Raw genomic sequence first — 25,257 nt, forward strand, 5'->3', positions numbered from 1 at the left:
TAAGCTAGAAGCGCTGTGATTGGCAGACCATCCCTTCATGCGTACAGGGCCTCTAGTAACACAGAATATTGGAGTCGGTTTTCCTCCAGGGAGTTATTGCCATCGTGTGTAGTGTATGGAATGGAACACGGAGGGGTTTTGAGGCTCATAAGTCGATTTCACTGAATGAGTACCAACAAGCAGGCCCTTTGAGCCGCGTCAGTGTTTCCCGGGGACGGATTAGTCAGTGCACAGGATGTGGAGGACGGCGCTCCGGGTGTCCTGCTTGGGTCTGAGGGGACAGAGGTGGATATATCGGCCTGTGCGGCTCCCCATCCTCCCCCCGCTGGCGCAGCAGCCATGTGTCAGGCGGGAGTACAGCAGTCGTGGCCCGGACTCCACAAAAATGTTTGTGATCAACATTCCCAATCCCTTCATCTGGTTAAGAACCAGAATCCACTTCTTCATCATCCGGACCTTCCTGGACCAGGACTTCAACCTGCAGGAGTTCAATGACGGGGCCCGACAAGTGAGTGCCCGGCTCCGGAGGAGACACATGGCCTTGTTTACATGTGAGGGCGATCTCTGCCAATCAGCGCCCACAGCTTCTATGACTGCACTGTCATAACAAGCCATCCAACAACAAAACTAAAGGCAACCTTTTTTCTGTTTCAATTTTAGGGGTAGGGGGGTTAGAACCCCTGTCAGGTTATTACTGCTGTCTGTGTCCTTGTTAGGGAGATTCAGTCTCTCTATTTGTCCTGGACTGGTGATCTTTAGCACGGAAAGCAAACTACAATCCCAAATTTCGAGTTGTCATTAGAACATGAATAGAGGGAAAGTCTTCTAATAGGGACACTAGTTCTGGTGACACCTCAGGGTTCCCTCACTTTATAGCAGTGCTCTCCAAACTGGCCGGGGGCCAGATGTGGCCCTTTGCTGGCTTTTATCCGACCCTTCCTATTGACACTAATGATGGAGCACTATGCCTCCTATTGAAACTAACAATGGGGCGCTATTCTTCTGATTGCTACTAAGGATGGGGCACTCTTCCCCCCGTTGACGCCTACGACGGGGCACTCTTCCCCCCGTTGACGCCTACGACGGGGCACTCTTCCCCCCCCCCCCCCGTTGACGCCTACGACGGGGCACTCTTCCCCCCCGTTGACGCCAACGACGGGGCACTCTTCCCCCCCCACCCCCGTTGACGCCAACGACGGGGCACTCTTCCCCCCCCACCCCCGTTGACGCCAACGACGGGGCACTCTTCCCCCCCCACCCCCGTTGACGCCAACGACGGGGCACTCTTCCCCCCCACCCCCGTTGACGCCAACGACGGGGCACTCTTCCCCCCCCACCCCCGTTGACGCCAACGACGGGGCACTCTTCCCCCCCCACCCCCGTTGACGCCAACGACGGGGCACTCTTCCCCCCCCACCCCCGTTGACGCCAACGACGGGGCACTCTTCCCCCCCCACCCCCGTTGACGCCAACGACGGGGCACTCTTCCCCCCCCACCCCCGTTGACGCCAACGACGGGGCACTCTTCCCCCCCCCACCCCCGTTGACGCCAACGACGGGGCACTCTTCCCCCCCCCACCCCCGTTGACGCCAACGACGGGGCACTCTTCCCCCCCACCCCCGTTGACGCCAACGACGGGGCACTCTTCCCCCCCCCACCCCCGTTGACGCCAACGACGGGGCACTCTTCCCCCCCCACCCCCGTTGACGCCAACGACGGGGCACTCTTCCCCCCCCACCCCCGTTGACGCCAACGACGGGGCACTCTTCCCCCCCACCCCCGTTGACGCCAACGACGGGGCACTCTTCCCCCCCCACCCCCGTTGACGCCAACGACGGGGCACTCTTCCCCCCCCACCCCCGTTGACGCCAACGACGGGGCACTCTTCCCCCCCCCACCCCCGTTGACGCCAACGACGGGGCACTCTTCCCCCCCACCCCCGTTGACGCCAACGACGGGGCACTCTTCCCCCCCCACCCCCGTTGACGCCAACGACGGGGCACTCTTCCCCCCCCACCCCGTTGACGCCAACGACGGGGCACTCTTCCCCCCCCACCCCCGTTGACGCCAACGACGGGGCACTCTTCCCCCCCCACCCCCGTTGACGCCAACGACGGGGCACTCTTCCCCCCCCACCCCCGTTGACGCCAACGACGGGGCACTCTTCCCCCCCCACCCCCGTTGACGCCAACGACGGGGCACTCTTCCCCCCCCACCCCCGTTGACGCCAACGACGGGGCACTCTTCCCCCCCCCACCCCGTTGACGCCAACGACGGGGCACTCTTCCCCCCCCCACCCCCGTTGACGCCAACGACGGGGCACTCTTCCCCCCCCCACCCCCGTTGACGCCAACGACGGGGCACTCTTCCCCCCCCCCCCCGTTGACGCCAACGACGGGGCACTCTTCCCCCCCCCCCCCCCCGTTGACGCCAACGACGGGGCACTCTTCCCCCCCCCCCCCCCCGTTGACGCCAACGACGGGGCACTCTTCCCCCCCCCCCCCCGTTGACGCCAACGACGGGGCACTCTCCCCCCCCCCCCCGTTGACGCCAACGACGGGGCACTCTTCCCCCCCCCCCCGTTGACGCCAACGACGGGGCACTCTTCCCCCCCCCCCCCCGTTGACGGGGCACTCTTCCCCCCCCCCCCGGTTGACGCCAAAGACGGGGCACTCTCCCCCCCCCCCCCCCGTTGACGCCAAAGACGGGGCACTCTCCCCCCCCCCCCCCCCGTTGACGCCAAAGACGGGGCACTCTCCCCCCCCCCCCCCCGTTGACGCCAAAGACGGGGCACTCTCCCCCCCCCCCGTTGACGCCAAAGACGGGGCACTCTCCCCCCCCCCCCGTTGACGCCAAAGACGGGGCACTCTCCCCCCCCCCGTTGACGCCAAAGACGGGGCACTCTCCCCCCCCCCGTTGACGCCAAAGACGGGGGCACTCTCCCCCCCCCGTTGACGCCAACGACGGGGCACTCTCCCCCCCCCCCCGTTGATGCCAAAGACGGGGCACTCTCCCCCCCGTTGACGCCAAAGACGGGGCAACTCTCCCCCCCCCCCCCCCCCCGTTGACGCCAAAGACGGGGCACTCTCCCCCCCCCCCCGTTGACGCCAAAGACGGGGCACTCTTCCCCCCCCCCCGTTGACGCCAAAGACGGGGCACTCTTCCCCCCCCCCCCGTTGACGCCAAAGACGGGGCACTCTTCCCCCCCCCCCGTTGACGCCAAAGACGGGGCACTCTTCCCCCCCCCCCGTTGACGCCAAAGACGGGGCACTCTTCCCCCCCCCCCCCCGTTGACGCCAAAGACGGGGCACTCTTCCCCCCCCCCCCGTTGACGCCAAAGACGGGGCACTCTTCCCCCCCCCCCCGTTGACGCCAAAGACGGGGCACTCTTCCCCCCCCCCCCCCCGTTGACGCCAAAGACGGGGCACTCTTCCCCCCCCCCCCCGTTGACGCCAACGACGGGGCACTCTTGCCCCCCCCCCCCGTTGACGCCAACGACGGGGCACTCTTCCCCCCCCCCCGTTGACGCCAACGACGGGGCACTCTTCCCCCCCCCCCCGTTGACGCCAAAGACGGGGCACTCTTCCCCCCCCCCCCCGTTGACGCCAAAGACGGGGCACTCTTCCCCCCCCCCCCGTTGACGCCAACGACGGGGCACTCTTCCCCCCCAGGTTGACGCCAACGACGGGGCACTCTCCCCCCCCCCCCCCCCGTTGACGCCAAAGACGGGGCACTCTCCCCCCCCCCCCCCCCCCCGTTGACGCCAGCGACGGGGCACTCTCCCAGCCCCCCCCCCCCCGTTGACGCCAACGACGGGGCACTCTTCCCCCCCCCCCCCCCCCGTTGACGCCAACGACGGGGCACTCTTCCCCCCCCCCGTTGACGCCAACGACGGGGCACTCTTCCCCCCCCCCCCCCGTTGACGCCAACGACGGGGCACTCTTCCCCCCCCCCCCCGTTGACGCCAACGACGGGGCACTCTCTCCCCCCCCCCCGTTGACGCCAACGACGGGGCACTCTTCCCCCCCCCCCCCGTTGACGCCAACGTTGGGGCACTCTCCCCCCCCCCCCCGTTGACGCCAACGTTGGGGCACTCTCCCCCCCCCCCCCCGTTGACGCCAACGACGGGGCACTCTCCCCCCCCCCGTTGACGCCAACGACGGGGCACTCTCCCCCCCCCCCCCCCCCCGTTGACGCCAACGACGGGGCACTCTCCCCCCCCCCCCCCCCCCGTTGACGCCAACGACGGGGCACTCTCCCCCCCCCCCCCCGTTGACGCCAACGACGGGGCACTCTCCCCCCCCCCCCCCCCCGTTGACGCCAACGACGGGGCACTCTCCCCCCCCCCCCCCCCGTTGACGCCAACGACGGGGCACTCTCCCCCCCCCCCCCCCGTTGACGGCAACGACGGGGCACTCTTCCCCCCCCCCCCCCCCGTTGACGCCAACGACGGAGCACTCTTCCCCCCCCCCCCGTTGACGCCAACGACGGAGCACTCTTCCCCCCCCCCCCGTTGACGCCAACGACGGAGCACTCTTCCCCCCCCCCCGTTGACGCCAACGACGGGGCACTCTCCCCCCCCGTTGACGCCACCGACGGGGCACTCTCCCCCCCCGTTGACGCCACCGACGGGGCACTCTCCCCCCCCGTTGACGCCACCGACGGGGCACTCTCCCCCCCCGTTGACGCCACCGACGGGGGCACTCTCCCCCCCCGTTGACGCCACCGACGGGGCACTCTCCCCCCCCGTTGACGCCACCGACGGGGCACTCTCCCCCCCCGTTGACGCCACCGACGGGGCACTCTCCCCCCCCGTTGACGCCACCGACGGGGCACTCTCCCCCCCCGTTGACGCCACCGACGGGGCACTCTCCCCCCCCGTTGACGCCACCGACGGGGCACTCTCCCCCCCCGTTGACGCCACCGACGGGGCACTCTCCCCCCCCGTTGACGCCACCGACGGGGCACTCTCCCCCCCCCCGTTGACGCCACCGACGGGGCACTCTCCCCCCCCGTTGACGCCACCGACGGGGCACTCTCCCCCCCCCCCCGTTGACGCCACCGACGGGGCACTCTCCCCCCCCCCGTTGACGCCACCGACGGGGCACTCTCCCCCCCCCCGTTGACGCCACCGACGGGGCACTCTCCCCCCCCCGTTGACGCCACCGACGGGGCACTCTCCCCCCCCCCGTTGACGCCACCGACGGGGCACTCTCCCCCCCCCCCCGTTGACGCCACCGACGGGGCACTCTCCCCCCCCCCCCCCCGTTGACGCCACCGACGGGGCACTCTCCCCCCCCCCCCCGTTGACGCCACCGACGGGGCACTCTCCCCCCCCCCCCCGTTGACGCCACCGACGGGGCACTCTCCCCCCCCCCCCGTTGACGCCACCGACGGGGCACTCTCCCCCCCCCCGTTGACGCCACCGACGGGGCACCTCTCCCCCCGTTGACGCCAACGACGGGGCACTCTCCCCCCCGTTGACGCCAACGACGGGGCACTCTTCCCCCCCCCCCCCCCCCGTTGACGCCAACGACGGGGCACTCTTCCCCCCCCCCCCCCCCCGTTGACGCCAACGACGGGGCACTCTTCCCCCCCCCCCCCCCGTTGACGCCAACGACGGGGCACTCTTCCCCCCCCCCCCGTTGACGCCAACGACGGGGCACTCTCCCCCCCCGTTGACGCCAACGACGGGGCACTCTTCCCCCCCCCTCCCCCCGTTGACGCCAACGACGGGGCACTCTCCCCCCCCTTCCCCCCGTTGACGCCAACGACGGGGCACTCTCCCCCCCCTTCCCCCCGTTGACGCCAACGACGGGGCACTCTCCCCCCCCTTCCCCCCGTTGACGCCAACGACGGGGCACTCTCCCCCCCCTTCCCCCGTTGACGCCAACGACGGGGCACTCTCCCCCCCCTTCCCCCCGTTGACGCCAACGACGGGGCACTCTCCCCCCCCCTTCCCCCCGTTGACGCCAACGACGGGGCACTCTCCCCCCCCTTCCCCCGTTGCCGCCAACGACGGGGCACTCACCCCCCCCCCCCCCGTTGCCGCCAACGACGGGGCACTCTCCCCCCCCCCCCCCCCCCGTTGCCGCCAACGACGGGGCACTCTTTCCCCCCCCCCCCCCGTTGCCGCCAACGACGGGGCACTCTTCCCCCCCCCCGTTGCCGCCAACGACGGGGCACTCTTCCCCCCCCCCCCCCCCCGTTGACGCCAACGACGGGGCACTCTTCCCCCCCCCCCCCCCGTTGACGCCAACGACGGGGCACTCTTTCCCCCCCCCCTTGACGCCAACGACGGGGCACTCCCCCCCCCCCCCCCCCCCGTTATACCTCTACCTTACTCTATACAGAATGAGGTGTGGGGTGAGGGGGGTTAGATTACCAAAATATATTTTATGGTTTCGGGCAGCCAAGCCAATCACTGATTGGGACCCTCACTGCTGGTTCTAGAGATAGTGTTCTCATTTTATTAAAAAGAATGACCAAAGTACTTAACCATTTGCCCTCTAGAGGATTTACCCTCCTTCCTGAAAAGACCATTTTTTGCCATACTGCGCTGCGTTACTTTAACTGACAATTGTGCAGTTATGCAACTCTGTACTTAACTGAAGTTCATGTCATTTTTTCCCACAAATAGAGCTTTCTTTCAGTGGTATTTGATCACCTCTACATTTTTATTTTTTGCACTATAAACAAACCGACAATTTTGAAACAAAAAATAGTATTTTTGACTTTTTCCTATAAAACATATCCAATAAAAATATTTTTAAAATATTTTAAAAGTCAAATTTCTTTATAAATTTAAGGCAAAATGTGTTCTACTATATGTCTTTGCTAAAAAAAAAATCCCAATACATGTAAATTAATTGGTTTACGTGAAAGTTATACCGTCTACAAATGGTGGTATATATATATATTGGAATTTTTTTTTTGTTTGTTTATGCTAGTAATAGCGGCGATCAGCAACTTATTGCGTGACTGCGGCGGGCATTCTGACACTGGGTGGGAACTAACACTGACATCCCCAGTGACACTAATACACTGATCAGTGCTAATAAAAAGCACTGACACTGTGCTAATTGCACTGGGCAGGAAGCGGTTAACATCTGGGGCAATCAAAGGGTTAACTGTGTGCTGTGTGTGTTTTACTGTGTGCACTGTGTTGTGTTTTACTAGGGAGACATGCTTTTTGTGTCTCTCTGCTGCGCAGATACAAAACAGCATGTCCATGCTGACAGGAGAAAGACCTGTGTTGTTTATATACAGGTCTCTCCCCTGTCAACTTTACCCAACGAGTGCCGGCCAGGACTCGGTGGTTGACATCTCTAGCCGCCAGTAGCAGCACAGGTAAGGCAGTGTGCTTGTCTTCTACCCGGAAATGCGAGTCACGTATACAGGTGAAACTCGAAAAATTAGAATATCGTGCAAAAGTTCATTTATTTCAGTAATGCAACTTAAAAGGTGAAACTAATATATGAGATAGACTCATTACATGCAAAGCAAGATAGTTCAAGCTGTGATTTGTCATCATTGTGATGATTATGGCTTACAGCTCATGAAAACCCCAAATCCACAATCTCAGAAAATTAGAATATTACATGCAATCAACAATAAAACAAGGATTGTACATAGAACAATATCGGACCTCTGAAAAGTATAAGCATGCATATGTACTCAGTACTTGGTTTGGGCCCCTTTTGCAGGAATTACTGCCTCAATGCGGCGTGGCATGGAAGCTATCAGCCTGTTGCACTGCTGAGATGTTATGGAAGACCAGGATGCTTCAATAGCGGCCTTCAGCTCTTCTGCATTGTTTGGTCTCATGTCTCTTCTCTTTCTCTTGGCAATGCCCCATAGATTATGGGGTTCAGTTCAGGCGAGTTTGCTGGCCAATCAAGCACAGTAATCCCACGGTCATTGAACCAGGTTTTGGTGCTTTTGGCAGTGTGGGCAGGTGCCAAGTCCTGCTGGAAAATGAAGTCAGCATCCCCATAAAGCTTGTCTGTGGAAGGAAGCATGAAGTGCTCCAAAGTCTCCTGGCAGACGGCTGTGTTGACCCTGGACTTAATGAAGCACAGTGGACCAACACCAGCAGATGACATGGCTCCCCAAATCAACACAGACTGTGGAAACTTCACACTGGACTTCAAGCATCTTGCAGTGTGTGACTCTCCATTCTTCCTCCATACTCTGGGTCCTTGGTTTCCAAATGAGATGCAAAAGTTGCTCTCATCAGAAAAGAGGACTTTGGACCACTGAGCAACAGACCAGGTCTGTTTTTATTTATCCCAGGTAAGACGCTTCTGACGCTGTTTGTTATTCTGGAGCTTCTTGACAAGAGGAAATCGACATTTGAAGCCCATGTCCAGGATCCGTCTGTGTGTGGTGGCTCTTGATGCACTGACTCCAGCCTCAGTCCACTCCTTGTGAAAGTCCCCAACACTTTTGAATGGCCTTTTCCTGACAATCCTCTCTAGGCTGCGGTCATCCCTGCTGCTTGTGCACCTTTTTCTTCCACACTTTTCCCTTCCACATAACTTTCTATTAATGTGCTTTGATACAGCACTTTGGGAACATCCAACTTCTTTTGCAATTACCTTTTGAGGCTTTCCTTCCCTATGGAGGGTGTCAGTGATGGTTTTTCTGTACAACTGTCAGGTCAGCAGTCTTTCCCATGATTGTGATTCCTACTGAACCAGACTGAGAGACCATTTAAAGGCTCAGGAACCCTTTGCAGGTGTAATGGCTTAATTAGCTGATTAGAGTGGGACACTTTGAGCCTAGAATATTGCACCTTTTCACAATATTCTGATTTTCCAAGATTGCGGATTTGGGGTTTTTATGAGCTGTAAGCCATAATCATCACAATTATGACAAATCACGGCTTGAACTATCTTGCTTTGCATGTAATGAGTTTATCTCATATATTTCACCTTTTAAGTTGCATTACTATAATAAATGAACTTTTGCACGATATTCTAACTTTTCGAGTTTCACCTGTATATCCGTGATTTTGTGTAGCCCTGCTGCCCTGTAGCAGTAATTCTGCTATAGGGCGGAGAGCAAGTGGTTGTAAACCGCAGACATAAAATATGAACAAAGCATATCTCTCTATAGTGTGTATTTGTCTCAATTAACAACACTAAGTGTCATTTCTGTCTGTTGCTTCCTTCCTCTGTTATCAGCTTGAATCACTTATGACATGTTTTCCTGACACCAAGAGAAAAATGGTGATGGGGAAGGCACAGCCTGTGATTGACAGCCTCAGCTCTGCTCCTGTGTGATTATTATACATGCACTGCACTTTAGACGTCCAGCTGTCAGCAATACGGAATTGAGTGGCCATCTAAAGTGCAGTGCATATATAATGAGGATAAGACGTCTCACATCTATCCGCTCCATGAGGACGTCGATGACGAAACGCGTAGGTAGGGCTTGATTGATGTGACGTCATTACGTTCCCAGTGGTCGGTACGGCGCATGTGCAAGGCGGCTGGGTTCGTTTTTGTTTTACCTGATATGCTGGTGTCGGCTGGGACACCGTTTCTTGCAAGTGCAATGTGTGTGTATTAAAAGAGATGATTTTAAAAGGTACTGCACCTTGAGCTTTTGTTCTTCTCCCAAGTGGCTGGTCTAATACCCTATGGATATGGTGGTGTCTATAAGAAGTGCATCTATCTAGTGGCACATCCTACTGCAGAGTATTGCTCCCTGGATATCGATTTTTCAAGCCAAGTATTGGCTATTGCAGAGTATTGCTCCCTGGATATCGAGCTCAAAGCCAAGTTTTGTCTCATCAGTCTGCTGAACATCGCTCCCAGAGCAAAAAGCGCTTTATGCTGATTTATAACATTATCAGCATATAGCTCTGGTGAGTTTATTTAGTTTATTTGGTGGTAGATTGACACAGTTTTTTCCGGTGGATTTTGTATGAAAAACTTTTTCCTTAATTATACCGATTAAGAGTCACCTTATGGGACTTTATATGATTTATGGGACAATTTTTTTCACTTTTTTTAAATTTTTTCTCTTCTTATATATTTTGGTGATTTAATTTACTAGCACAAATTGTTTGTTTTATTATTTATACACCTTATGGTTATAGGGTGGATTTTGCAGCTGGTAGAATACAGAATTTAGTATTTTTATATTTTCTTTCTGCAATTGGTTTAGTGAGAATAATATCCTTTCCGTGGCGCCATCTATAGTTTTTTTACAATCTCTAAGGGCTCGTTCACACTTGTCTGTTTTACCAACGCTTGCCCCTATAGCGTTTGGCAAGCGTTGGTCCGGTGTTTGCGGAGCATTTTTTAATGCTCCGCAAACACCGCATTCGCGGTTTAGCGGAGGTTGCTAGGCGTTTGCCGAGCGTTAAATGCCCCACAAACGCCTATAATGAAGTTTAAATGGTATTACCGCTCCGCAACCGCGTCGCAACGGTTGGGCGTTTGCGGAGCGGCACCATAGACTAGAATAGGAGGCTTCAACGCCTCCTGACTTGACCAGAGGCGTCCGTTTTGCCCCGACGCTAATGCTCCCATTAGAACAGCACCATGTGCTGCAATGTGCAGAATTGTCCGAGGCGTTTGGGAAACGGTAAAAACGCTTCCCAAACACCTCTCTGCCGCCTGCACACAACGTGTGAACATAGTTTTAGAGCTTTCCTAACTGATGTAACTTCAGCTCTCCACCTACTGGTTTTCAGAGCTGAGAGATCCTGTGTAAATTCTGTACTTTGGATGTAAGGGTTAGACGGTGGTAGTTAAACAGGCATAACTTATTTCTGAGGATTTATTTAATTTCTGTGTATCAGCTAAGGCCAGTCACTTTACTGGGTATATACAGTTAGGTGCATATATATTTGGACACAGGCACAATTTTAGCTTGTGCAAATGTGCAATTAAACCATGGCAATATCTAATGTTTGTGTAGTATTATGTTCAGCAGACTGTGTTCTTCTATTGTTGTGACTTAGATTACGTTCAGAGCACATTTTATGCCCAGTTCATGCAAAACTCCACGTAATCCCAAGGGGTTCACAAACATTTTCTTGCAACTGTAATTATATAATGGATATGGGCTGACAGTGCACACTCTGTTTTAATTTTAGGTTATGTACATCCAAATTGGAGGAAGGGTGTAGGAATTACAGCTCTTAAGAGTAGCCATGCCCCTTTTTCAAGGGACCAAATGTAATTGCACAATTGAATCAAAAGCTGTTTCATGGCCAGGTGTGGTCTACTCCTTTGTTATTTATTCACCATTTTAAGCCGGTAAAAGGTAGTTGTGCTCCAAAATGAAAATTCTGGTGCTGAAACCGAAACAGAAAATTCAGGATGCACTTGGCCAAAAACTGAAATGGACGGTTTTTAAAAATTAATATATATTTTTTGGAAACAAATACACTTTAATGATTAAAAAAACCCACTATATACCCCAATTTTTTTGTAAAATATGAAAGATGTTACGGCGAGTAAATAGATATCCAACATGTTATGCTTTAAAATTGTGCACGCTTGTTTAATGGCGTCAAAAAACGGTACTTAAAAATATCCATGAGTGACGCTTTAAAATTTTCTACAGGTTACCAGTGTAAAGATACAGAGAAGGTCTAGTGCTAGAATTATTGCTCTTGCTCTGACATTCATGGCGATACCTCACATGTGTGGTTTGAACACCATTTACATATATGGGCATAGCCTATATGTGAGTTCACCACTACGTTCGAGGACGGGGGCCCTTTAAACTTTTTTTTTATTTAGTTATTTATATTTTTTTTACATTGTCCCTTTAAAAAATGTAATCACTCTTATTCCTATCACATGGAATGCATGCATCCCTTGTGATAGAAATAATTAGTGACAGGTCCTCTTTATGGAGAGATATAATGTAAAGCATTAGATCAAAAAAAGCATTGATCTAGTGCTTTAGAAAAAAAAAAATTGACTTGTTTACAAGGTGCTGGAACTGGAAGTGATATCACTCCGGTACTCCAAGGGCATGAAGATGAGTGGAGGCCATCTTTCCTTCACTTATCTCTATACCCAGTGCTGGGTTTCTCAGGTAAGGCTGAGAACTACTGAGTAGCGAGGGGTGGCAGCGGCGGGGGTTTTTTTTCGGCACCTGTATCAGTGCTTATTTTCATATCGGCCAATGGCCAATAGGGGTGTTTTTGGCCTAAATGTTTCGGCCACCGAAATTTTGGTGCACCCCAGTAAAAGGTCTGGAGTTGATTCTAAGTGTGGTATTTGCATTTGGAATCTATTGCTGGGAACCTACATCATGCTTTCAAAGGAGCTGTCCATGCAAGTGAAACAGGCCATTGTAAGGCTTCAAAAACAAAACAAATCCATCAGAGAGATAACTGCAACATTAGGAGTGGCCAAATCAACAGTTTGGTACATTCTGAAGAAAGAAGAATGCACTGGTGAGCTCAGCAACATAAAAAGGCATGGGTGGCCACGGAAGACAACAGTGGTGGATGATCGCAGGATCCTCTCTATGGTAAAGAAAAACCCATTTGCAACATCCAGACAAGTGAAGGACACTCTCCAGGAGGAGGGTGTATCATTGTCATGCCACCTTTCTCACCCTTCTCCTCTTAACCGCGGGGGACACCTCCACCACTTCCCTCACCCGCACAACACCCTCCCGCCTCCATGTCCTGCCGCAACCCCCGTAACTTAGTATCTGTCCCCCTGCTCCATAAAATCTCCCCCCCCCCCGTTTTCATGTGCACTCCTGAACGCCCGATCGGTGTGCAACAAGCTTACCGCCATCCACGACCTCTTTGTTTCCCGCTCCCTTAACCTCCTAGCGATCACAGAAACCTGGATCCAGCCCACTGACTCTACCTCCCCTGCTGCACTCTCCTACAGAGGTCTCACCTGGACCCATTCACCCAGGCCTAACGGTCGTAAAGGTGGTGGGGTTGGTCTGCTCCTGTCACCGCAGAGCACCTTCCGAGTCCTCCCAAACCCCCCCTCCCTATCCGTCTCCTCCTTCGAGGCCCACTGCGTCCAACTATTCTCCCCAACCCCCCTGAAGATTGCTGTGATCTACTGGCCTCCTGGATCCATATCCCGCTTCCTGGATGACTTCTCCTCCTGGCTACCCTTCTTCCTCTCCTCTGAGCTACCCACCATCATCCTTGGGGATTTCAACATCCCTGTCAACCTCGACAACCCAGACACATCCCATCTCCTCCACTTAACCTCCTCCTTTGCACTTGCACAGTGCATACAATCCACCAACCACTCCAACAGTAATATCCTTGATCTCGTCTTCTCCAACCGCTGTGCTCCCCACAACCTCACTAACACCCCCTTCCCTCTCTCTGACCACAACCTGATTACCTTCTCTATCTCCTCATCCTCCAACGCCTACCCCTCCAAATGTCACACTACTACCAGCCGTAATCTCCGCAACCTTAACCCTGCCCCCCTCCACTCTGCAGCTGATCAACTCCACGACAGCATCCTCCCCCTGTCCTGCCCCAACTTGGCTATGACGGCCTACAACAACGCGCTGTCAACAGTTCTTGACTCACTAGCGCCTTTAACCACACGCAACATCAGACCCCGACCGCTCCAGCCCTGGCAGACTGATCACACCAAAACCCCCAAACGACACAGTCATGCCCTAGAGCGACTATGGCGCAACACCAAATCCCAACAAGCCTTCACCCGCTACAAATCTGCCTCCCACACCTCTTCCCTCCATGCAGCCAAACAAGCCTACTTCCTGACCCTCATCAAGGCCCTCTCCTCCAATCCTCGCCGACTCTTCTCCACCTTCAACTCTCTACTTTCGCCACCCCCACCTCCACCCAGCGCCTCACTCGCTGCCCTTGAGATTGCCAATCACTTCAAAAACAAGATTGACACAATTCGCAAGGACATCGCCGCAACTCACACGCCCTCTCAACCCGGCCCCTCTCACACAGCTACCCCCTCATCCCCCCTCTCCCTCGACATAATCCGCAGGGACTTCGTCGCTGCTCAAACTCCCTCCAACCCCGTTCTCCCTCTCCCATGGCCCCGCCACTGCTCTGACCCCCACTTCCACCCCACCCTACATTCCTCATACTGAAGCCCCCCCAACACTCCGCACCTTTGACCTTACTACCATCGAGGAAGTCTCCAAGATCCTCTCTGATGCCCGCCTCACCACCTGCCCCCTTGACCCTATCCCCTCACAACTCCTACGACCTCCCTCCCCCTCCATCCTACGCTCCCTCACCCACATCTTTAACCTCTCCCTCTCCTCCGGCACTTTCCCCTTTCCTCTGAAACATGCACACATCACCCCCATACTTAGCCCTCCCTGGACCCCAATGACCCGAACAACCTCAGACCCATCTCCCTGCTCCCATTTACATCTAAACTCCTCGAGTGCCTCATCTACACCCGCCTAAGCTCTCACCTCAACGACAACAGCCTCCTCGATCTCCTACAGTCCGGCGTCCGTCCCCTACACTCCACCGAAACTGCCTTACACAAACTCTCCAACGACCTGCTAACCGCCAAAGCTAATGGCCATTATTCAGTGCTCCTACTCCTTGACCTCTCTGCAGCCTTCGACACAGTCGACCACCCCCTCCTCCTCAAAAAATAACACTCCCTCGGCCTCAGAGATTCTGCTCTCTCCTGGCTCTCATCCTACCTGTCACAACGCTGTTTCAGCGTTACCTATAATGCTACCACCTCCCCCTCACTCCCCCTCTCTGTTGGGGTCCCTCAAGGCTCTGTTCTCGGGCCCCTTCTCTTCTCCATCTACACCTCCTCCCTTGGCCAACTCATACACTCTCACGGATTCAACTACCACCTCTATGCTGACGACACACAAATCTATCTCTCAACCCCCCCACCTCACCCCTTCGGTCTAAGACCGAATCACACACCTACTGAGTGACATATCAGACTGGATGTCGCTCTACTTCCTTAAACTGAACCTCACCAAAACCGAGTTTCTTGTCTTCCCCCCCAGCCCGGACACCACCCCCCCATTGACTTCTCCGTCACATCCAACAATGCCACTATCAAACCTGCCCCGCAGGCCAGAGTACTTGGTGTCATTCTGGACTCCAACCTATCCTTCGAGCCCCAAGTCCAATCTTTAACAAACTCGTGCAGACTCCACCTCCGCAACATCGCCAAAATACGCACGTTCCTAACCCCATAAACCACTAAACAGCTCATCCACTCCCTCATCATATCGCGACTCGATTACTGCAACTCCCTCCTCACTGGCCTGCCTCGCCGATGGCTATCCCCGCTTCAGTCGATCCTGAATACGGCTGCCAGACTCATTCGCCTTTCCAACCGCTCCATCTCTGCCACCCCCCTCTGCCAATCCCTCCACTGGCTTCCGATTGCGCAACGGATCAAATTCAAAATCCTAACACTGACGTACAAAGCTGTCCACCATACTGCCCCGCACTACATCACTGACCTAATATCCAAGTACCGCCCAGCACGCACACTCCGCTCCTCACAAGACCTCCTTCTCTCTAGTTCCCTGGTCTCCTCCTCCCATGCCTGCCTCCAGGACTTCTCCAGGGTGTCACCCATCCTCTGGAACTCCCTGCCCCAACCCATCGGATTATCACCTACTCTCCTCTCCTTAAGGCGCACCCTGAAAACCCATCTCTTCAGGGAAGCCTACCCCACCCCCTGCTAACCTGCCGACCTCCTCCACTCTTCCTACCACTCCATCCCCTACAGCTATCTCCTCCTGTACCACTATCCCCTCCCTCCTGTACCACTATCCCCTCCCTCCTAGATTGTAAGCTCGAAAGAGCTGGGCCCTCGATCCCCTCATGTTTTGCATTGTATTGGTATTGTTCTGTCGCATGTTTTGTCCCCTTTTGTAATGTACAGCGCTGAGCGAACCATTGGCGCTTTATAAATACTGTATAATAATAATTGTCAAAGTCTACAATCAAGAGAAGATTTCACGACAGCAAATACAGAGGGTTCACCACAAGGTGCAAACCATTCATAAGACTGAAGAATAGAAAAGCCAGATTAGACTTTGCCAAAAAAACATCTAAGAATACCAGACCAGTTCTGGAAAAGCATTCTTTGGATGGATGAAACTAAGATTAATCTGTATCAGAATGACAGGAAGAAAAAAGTGTAGAGATGGCTTGGAACAGCTCATGATCCAAAACACACAATATCATCTGTAAAACATGGCGGAGGCAGTGTGATGACATGGGCATGCATGGCTTACAGTGGCACTGGGTCATTGGTATTTATTGATGATGTGACAGAAGCAGCTGGATGACTTCTGCAGTGTTTAGAGATATACTGTCAGCCCAGATTCAGCAAAATGCAGCAAAGTTGATTGGATGGCGCTTCACAGAACAGATGGACAATGATCCATAACACACTGCAAAAGCAACCCAGGAACTTTTGAAGGAAAAGAAGTGGAATATTCTGCAATGGTCAAGTCAATCACATGATCTCAACCCCATTAAGCATGCAGTTCACTTGCTGAAGGCAAAACTAAAGGCAGAAAGACCCACAAACAAAGAACAACTGAAGCCAGCTGCAGTTAGAGCCTGGCAAAGCATCAGAAAGAAGGAAGCCCAGTCTTTGGTAATGTCTATGGGTTCCAGACTTCAGGCAGTCATTGCCAGTAAAAAATTCTCAACAAAATATTAAAAATGAACATTTTATTTATGATTATATTCAATTGTCTAATTACTTTTGGTCCCTTGAAAAGGGAGGGTGGCTACTCTTAAGAGTTGTAATTCCTAAACCCTTCCTCCAATTTGGATGTACATACCCTCAAATTAAACCTGGGAGTGTGCACTGTCAGCCCATATCCATTATGAAACTATAGCTTGAATATATTTTGTTAGATACATGAAAAAAAACTAAAGTATTGCCTGTGTCCAAATATATATGGACCTAACTGTATGTGAGGGGTTTACAACCACTTTAAAGCAGAACTAATCCCATCAATTTAACAGTTTCCAAAAAATCTATTACATTCCTGGCAAGTTTCGGGAATGCTAACTGTCACATTGCTTGTGCTCTCAACCACTCTGTCAAACCAGCACATGGTTGGTGTCATAACTGATTACATGTGCAGCACCATGTCAACTGCAGATCAAACCGAGGCTAAGATGACAGCTGCCTTGTCTGAAAAGGATAGGTGGTTTAGTTCCACTTTAAAGGGTTAGTTCAGTTTTCCCAAAAAACTGCCTGTGCATTAAAGGGCTGTCTGTAGATATAAACAAACTGTGCAGCTCTGACTAAAGTTGAATAATACCCTTGCTATAGGTGCAGGCCATTTATTTACCTAATGAAGCCTGACTGGAATATTTCCGGGACATTGCTAAGTGAGGTCCAGTCATTACTGCATACCTCCACCATCACAGGAGTGTGCTCTCAAACCCTAAACATAGTTACTGCGTCAGGGGAGAGAGAGAGAGCACATGGGTGGGGGGTTGAATCGGAGAAAGCTCACTCCTGTGATGGTGGAGGTGAACAGTAATAGTTAGGCTTCTTTTGGCAACATCCTAGAAGTTTTCCAGTCAGGGGCTACATAAATGGTCTACACCTATAGCAAGGGTATTATTCAACTTTGGTCAGAGCTGCACAGTTTGTTTTTATCTAGATACAATCCTTATCTGCACATGCAGTTCTTTTTTTCTTTTTTTTTTTTTTTTTGTGAACTAACCCATTAACCACCTCCCGCCCGCCTTATAAGGCAATGACGGACGCAAGGCGGTTCTCTTGTTCTGGGAGGGTCATATGACGTCCTCTCATTCTAACCGTGCATGCGCGGCTTCGGGAGCGCACGGTGATCAGCGGTGCGCTGTGTCCCTCGGATACAGCGGATCACTGATCAACAGAGCCGAAGATTTCAGCTCCGTCGTGATCAGCTGTGTCCAATCACAGCTGATCTCATGTAAATAGGGAAATGACGGTTATCGGCATTTCTCTCCTCACGAGCTGTCACGCTGACAGCTCGAGAGGAGAGCCAGTAATCGGCATTCCTCGGAGGGGACATGTACACTGATCATCAGGGCACTGATGATCAGTGTGCCCTGATGATCAGTGTAGCCCCAGTAGTGCCACCTGTCAGTGTCCATCAATGCCAGCTGTCAGTGCCACATCAATGCCACATATCAGTGCTCAGCTGAGCTGCCAGTCAGTACTGCCTATCAGTGCCAGCCAGTGCCGCCTATCGGTGCCATATATGAGTTCTGCCTTTTCAGTGCCACCTACCAGTGCCTCCTCATCAGTGCCACCTATCAGTGCCCATCACTGCAGTCTCATTAGCGCATATCAGTGAAGGAGAAAGTATTTACAAACTTTTAAAACAAAAACTAAAACTTTTTTTCAAACTTTTCAGTTGTTTTTGGTTTGTTTAGCAAAAAATAAACCCAGTGGTGATTAAATACCACCAAAAGAAAGCTCTATCTGTCTCAAAATGATAAGAATTTCATATGGGCACGGTGTTGCATGACCGTGCAATTGTCATTCAAAGTGCGACAGCACTGAAAGCTGAAAATTGGCCTGGGCAGGAAGGGGGTATAAGTGCCCTGTAGGCTAGTGGTTAAAGAAGTCCAAGAAAAAATAAGTATTTAAAAACCTCTTGGCATACAAGGTTTTGTCTCTCTCTTGTTTAAAAATGACTGGTTCAGTGAGCAGAGATTGAAGAGATGAAGCTCTCCTACACAGCAGCTGCACTGCCTGCCCTTTCTGTTCCCTGTCCATTCACTGAAAGCTTTGGAATTTGTTAATGGGTTTACAGAATGCAAAGCATTCTTTGATTGGGCAAGAGGAGGGGAGGGGAGGGCAATGCATCTGCAAACAATGCTGCAGCTTCTGCATGGGACACCTGTAGTTGAAGTGGCGAAGCACCAAAAGTATAGCAATAACCATGCATATGATGCTCAATGGTAAAGTATTTAGACCCCCTTCACTTTTTTTTATTTTGTTATGTTGCAGACTGGTGCAGTTGTTTAAATTAATTTTTTCTCATTAAGTACCCCATCATAACAAAGTAAAAACTGAATTTTAGAAATGTCTATAAATGTATTAAAAGTAAAAAATATGACATTGGCGTAAGTAATTAGACCCTTTGCATCAACACTTGCTGAGGTGCTTCCTATTTCTCTTGACCATGTTTCTACACCTTGATTGGAGTCCACCTGTGGTAAATTAATTTGATTGGATATTATTTGGAAAGGCATACACCTCTCTATAAAAGGCCTCATAGCTGACAATGCATACTGTATCAGAGCAAAAGCCATGAGGTCAAAAGCTTTTGCAAATTCCAAGTGGGCTTTCATGTGTTTTGCACTGAGGAAAGGCTTCCGTCTAGCCACTCTTCCATAAAACCCAGATCAGTGGACGGCTGCAGTGATGGTTGTCCTTGAATTTTGTCCCACACATGATCTCTGGAGTTTCGTCAAAGTGACTCTTGGGTACTCGGGAACTTTCGGGTTCTTGATCACCTCTGTTACTAAGGCCCTTCTCCCTGATTGCTCAGTTTGCCCAGGCAACCAGCTCTTGGAAAAGTCCTGGTTGTGCCAAACGTCTTCCATTTGAGAAAACCTTCAGTGCAGCAGAATTTTTTTTTTTTTTTTTTTTTAAGCCTTTCCCAGATCTGTGCCTTGCAATAATCCTGTCTCTGAGCTCCACAGGCAGTTTCGTTTTACCTCATGGCTTTTGTACTGATACAGCTGTGAGGCCTTTTATACAGAGGTGTGTGTCTTTCCAAATCCTGTTCAGTCAACCTAATTTACCACAGGTTGACCCCAACATGTAGAATGGGTAGGCAACCCCTGGCAGAGGTGCCAGAGGTGGCATGTGACAGCATCAAGGACGGCACCCAAGGGGAGTCCTGGGAGACCCATCTCCCAAATAATAAAGCTGGACAGCTGCTGAATACAGAAGAAGCAGTGCAGCTGGTTCCCACACACCTCTATTCCTGCTGTTGTTGGTTCGCTGCATTGCTCTCTCCATACTGAAACTGTGTTGAGTCATATTCCCAAGGATGCTGCTTCTCACTTTGAACTGGTAATTTTAGTCACCATTTTTCCTCCTTTGTTGTACAACACTTTTTGTAGCTTGACCCAACTCATGGCCAGGCTTTTGCAATCTGTGTACTTCCCTCGCTCTGAACAATTCTCTCCCTCAGCATCCATGCGCCTGGCTTGGGGAGGGGATATAGCCAAACAGATTTATCTTCAGATGGTTATTAACCCCTTCCACAGCAAGGCTTTTCTGACATAGCTATTGGAAACCACTAATTTAAGCTGCATTTGCACGGGCATTTAACCACGGAGTGAATGGCAGCAGCAGGAATCTGTTGATTTTTGACACCAGGGAGCAGTTAGCTGCAGATGAGAAGCCTGTACAGTACACTATAATGACAAGTTACTGGGTGCTGCAGCTATTCGTGACTGTTCACACAGTGATGACCCGTGATAATTGCTGCTAAACACACACACTTTGTGTGTGTTCAGCAGCAATCACCACAGGTAATTGCCGGTTGTGTGAGGGGAGGTGGAAAGTGCATTAATTAACTTATCAGAGGTGTGAAGGTGTAGAAATGGAAGTGATCTAAGGTGTGAAGGTGCAGTAATTGGGGTGATATGAGCTCTAAGGGTACAGGAATTTGAGATGATCAGAGGTGTGAAGGTGCAGGTATTTGGTTGGGCTGAGGTGGGAAAATGCAGGAATTCGGACTGATCTGAGGCCTAAAGGAAGAGGAAGTGGGGCTGATCTGGGTTGTAAAAAATGAAGGAATTAGGACTGACCTAAGCTGCGAAGGTGCAGGAATTGGGGCTGATCTGAGATGCGAAGGCGCAGGAATTGGGGCTGATCTGAGATGCGAAGGTGCGGAAATTGGGGCTGATCTGAGATGCGAAGGCGCGTGAATTGGGGCTGATCTGAGATGCGAAGGCGCGTGAATTGGGGCTGATCTGAGATGCGAAGGCGCGTGAATTGGGGCTGATCTGAGATGCGAAGGCGCGGGAACTGGGGCTGATCTGAGGTGCGAAGGCGCGGGAATTGGGGCTGATCTGAGGTGCGAAGGCGCGGGAACTGGGGCTGATCTGAGGTGCGAAGGCGCGGGAACTGGGGCTGATCTGAGGTGCGAAGGCGCGGGAACTGGGGCTGATCTGAGGTGCGAAGGCGCGGGAACTGGGGCTGATCTGAGGTGCGAAGGCGCGGGAACTGGGGCTGATCTGAGGTGCGAAGGCGCGGGAACTGGGGCTGATCTGAGGTGCGAAGGCGCGGGAACTGGGGCTGATCTGAGGTGCGAAGGCGCGGGAACTGGGGCTGATCTGAGGTGCGAAGGCGCGGGAACTGGGGCTGATCTGAGATGCGAAGGCGCGGGAACTGGGGCTGATCTGAGATGCGAAGGCGCGGGAACTGGGGCTGATCTGAGATGCGAAGGCGCGGGAACTGGGGCTGATCTGAGATGCGAAGGCGCGGGAACTGGGGCTGATCTGAGTTGTGAAGGCATGGGAATTGAGATCGAAGTTCTGGAGGTTCAAGAATTGGGACTTATCTGAGACCTGAAGGCAAAGTAAGGCTCCATGCACACTGGGTGTTTTGATATTGCTGGTAACATTAGCTGTGTAAGGTCACGTTTAAAAAGTGAGTTTTTCAGCTTTTTTTTAGTGTTTTTGCATTAGCGTTCAGTGTCGTTTTTCCGCGTTTACGGTTTTAGAGGGTTTTTTTTTGTTAAAAAAAGTCCAAAAATGCCAGTTTGCTGAGTTTTACTGTGTTTTCAGCATTTTTACAGTTAAAAAACTCCTTTAGAAACCCACTAGTCCTGGAGGGGCTTTTCCAGCCAAAAACGTCTCTGCCAAAACACATTGATTAGTCTGTCTGCATGGACACATAGGATAACATGCTAGGGGGTATACTAGCTGTAGAAAAAAATGTCAAAAATCAAAAACAGCTGCTGTAAAAAAGTACAGTGTGCATGAGGACAAATTGTCACTGGAGGATGGGGTGTGAAGTTGCAGGAATTGGTGTGAGCTGAGGTATGAAGGTTCCGCATGTAGGGTGATATGAGCTGTAAAGGTGCAGGAATTGAAGATGATCAGAGGTATAAGATGCAGGTATTTGCACAACCTGAAGTATGAAAATGTCAGAATTGGGACTAATCTGAGGCCTGAAGGAACAGGAATTGGGGCTGATCTGGGTTGTAAAAATGCAGGTAGTGGGGTGTACTGAGGTTCGGAGGTGCTTGGACTGAGGTAACCTGCAGTGTGAAGGTGCAGATATTGGGACTGAGCTGAGGTGTAAAGGTGCAGGGATTGGGGTGATCTGAGATGTGAAGGTGCAGAAATTGTGATCAAAGTTCAGAAGGTTCAGGAATTGGGGCTTATCTGAGGTCTGGAGGTGCAGGAATTGGGCCTGATCTGAGGTGTGAAAGTGTAGGAATTGGAGCTAATCTGAAGTGTAAAGGTGAAGGAATTGTAGCGGATCCGAGGCCTGAAGAAACAGGAATTGGGGGTGTTAAGGTGCAGGAATTGGGGCTGATCTGGGGCATGAGGGAAACATGAATTGAGCCTGATCTGAGGTGCAAAAGTGCAGGAATTGGTGTGATCTGAGGTGTGAAGGTGCAGGAATGAGGGTTGATTTAGGGTCCGAAGGTGCAGAGATTGGGTTTGATTTGTGAGAACTTTTAGGGTGACCGCTATCCCCTCACACTTCACTTCTGACTGTATATTTTGCTGAAGTCCTTGGTTGATATATTAATTTCAACCTTACAATACTTGCCTCAGCACATGTTAAAAATTCCTTTTTGTGATCGAGTGTGTAAAGTTGACATTTTTTTTATATAACTGGCACTCTCAATTTCTTCAAAAACATTTTTTGGCACACCATGCTCGAAAGGTTGCCTGCCCCTGGTGTAGAAACATCTCAGCAATGATCAAGATAAATTGGAGGCTACATTTCAAGTGTTATTGCAAAGGGTCTGGATATTGATGCCAATGTGAAATTTCAGGTTTTTTACTTTTAATAAATTCACAGACATTTCTAAAATCCAGTTTACACTGTCATTATGTGGTACTGAGTGTACATTAATGAGAAAAAAAAGAATTTAAAGCAATTTACTAAAGGTTCAGTTTAAAAAAAACAAACAAACATAATACCACATATAGTGGTTTTGCACAGAGCAGCCCAGATCCTCCTCTTCTCGGGTCCCCCTCTGGCTCTCCTGGTTCCTCCTTCTGGTCGGGTGCCCCCACAGCGAGGAGCTTGCTCTGGGGGCACCAAAAGAGGTCCCGACCCGCTACTCCATGTGTCTATTCATGCATGGAGCCGCAGCTCGGCCCTGCCTACTCTGTCTCCTCATTGGTTCACAGGCTGTGATTGACAGCCAATTGCTCCCGCTGCTGTCTCAACCAATGAGGCAGAGACCCAGGACAGCCGAGGTTCTCTTGCACATTGCTGGATCGCCATGAGGCTCAGGTAATGCATGAAGGTAAAAGAAACCGTGGGCCTTTACAACCACTTTAAACAACTGTAGTATCAGACTGCAACATAAGAAAATTGAAGAAAGTTCAATACTTCATTAATGCTCTGTAAAAGAAATCCAAGAGGTGGCATGCAACTCATTGCAGTTGCCTTCCTTATTGGTTGAACTGGATGGACTTGTGTCTTTTCTTCAACCAAACTAACTGTGTATGTGTACTAGCCAATTTTATTATTAATAGGGTTTTTTTTTCCCCTCAGGAGTTCTTTACAATCTTCTTTCAAAAATCAGGCCCTCTGTCTTTACAAAATTGATTAAGATGACAGAATTATGTCAACAGTAGGTGGCAAAGCACATGGCACTGTACTACAACCTCTGAAGCCCGCTGTGCTGGTGCTGTATTTGGGGAGTTCTTGGCATTACAGATCACCCATGAACTAGCGAGCGGTGACATATTTACTTTGCCACTTGCTGTAGTGGGGCAGACCAGGTAGTCTTGGTCTGAACCAGGCCTTTGTAACTGCCTGCCTCACTTAATTGAGGGAAACTCCTGGTCTGTCCCACCTTCTGATCCACCACAAACACACTTGTATGCCCGTTCACTGTGTGATCAATTATGATTGGAATTATAGGCTCAATAACAGGCACTAACCAGAAGAGACTCACAATGGGAATTGTGCACACAGTAAGCAGGCATGTGGGGGTCTTTATGGTGGATCAGAAGGTGGAACAAGACCATGAGTCTCCCTAGCTCAATCACTTAGAAAACTGTCCTGACTGTGCCCAGGCATTGTTGATTCTTCCTGTATGAAGTGATGTCACTGAGTTTTAAAAAGTGAGTTTATACAAAACCTATGCAATTAAAAAAATTAAAAGTAATCTGATGGATCAAAGCTGTTGATAGACTTTATTACTGTCCCCCAGTTCAGCTCTGAGTACGCGTTTCCAGTGTGCTTAGGTAACAAAAGCCAACAAAACCTTTTCTTCAGTGTAGAATTGATTGCTCAAGGAGGCAGTAGCCTAGGCATTGATGCCCATTTTTTGTGCACTGAAGGATCCCAGTTCAGACTGACTATTTCTCGCATTCAGCAGAGATTGCTTAAAGTGCCCAGCGCTGCGTCTGCCATAGCTCCCTGCCAGCCACTGTCCTCTTAAGCTGGATTGGCTTCCAGGTACCGACCTTGGCCCAGCTGACATGACGTCACTCCCACGCATGCGCGAGAGTTCATTCTTCTCGGCATTGACATTTGTACATTTGAGCTGCTCAATACACAGGGCATACAGGCTGGTAATGGAGTTTTAATGCATTAAAATCTTGCCTGTTTGCCAATTTTTTTTTCCTACATAAAGTCCCACTTTAAAATATTATGATAGTAGTATTTCTGCTGTGAAATGTATGTATTTATGAACAATGGTGGTGTGTGTTTTCTTTTTTAGGCTTTTGTATATGTTTCAAGACTGCTGTCTCAGGAAAAATATGATGCATTAGAAAATCTTGTGGCCAAGGAGGTAGGTGCTTATGCTGTATTTATGTGAGATCAGTTACATGTCACAAGGCATGTAGTTTGTCTGTGGACTCAGATTCCTGGCATCTCTCAGCTGGTAGAGTTCAAGGGCTGTAACTGGCACAGAATGCAGAGCCAATCCAAATGGCTCTGCACCTTGTTATTGCTCATAGAAGAGACCAATCACAGCACACTCAGATGTACACAGATTTGTGTTTAACCCCTTGGCGCCGGCGCCTCCTGGCCCTTTAAGGGTTTCAGAAGCCGGTGGGGCGGGGTTTA

General features: G+C 51.7%; 1 protein-coding gene across 2 annotated transcripts in view; it reads left to right on the forward strand.

Moving 5' to 3' along the window:
- The first annotated feature begins 2 nt into the window (after positions 1–2).
- The window catches only part of MAIP1 (matrix AAA peptidase interacting protein 1), a 43,304-nt gene continuing 18,049 nt past the window's right edge, over positions 3–25,257 (forward strand). Inside the window, exons 1-2 of one of the 2 annotated variants that reach the window (XM_089670140.1) lie at positions 10–508; positions 24,908–24,979. In XM_089670140.1, the coding sequence (XP_089526266.1) occupies positions 236–508; positions 24,908–24,979 (345 nt within the window). In that variant the 5' untranslated portion in view covers positions 10–235. Of the gene's footprint in view, positions 509–24,907; positions 24,980–25,257 lie in introns of both variants that reach the window. The other variant, XM_089670149.1, reaches the window with a different exon arrangement.

This window comes from Staurois parvus, unplaced genomic scaffold (genome assembly GCF_062004578.1).
Source record: "Staurois parvus isolate SC_StPar_1 unplaced genomic scaffold, SC_StPar_1.0 ptg000011l, whole genome shotgun sequence".
Classification (NCBI taxonomy): domain Eukaryota; kingdom Metazoa; phylum Chordata; class Amphibia; order Anura; family Ranidae; genus Staurois; species Staurois parvus.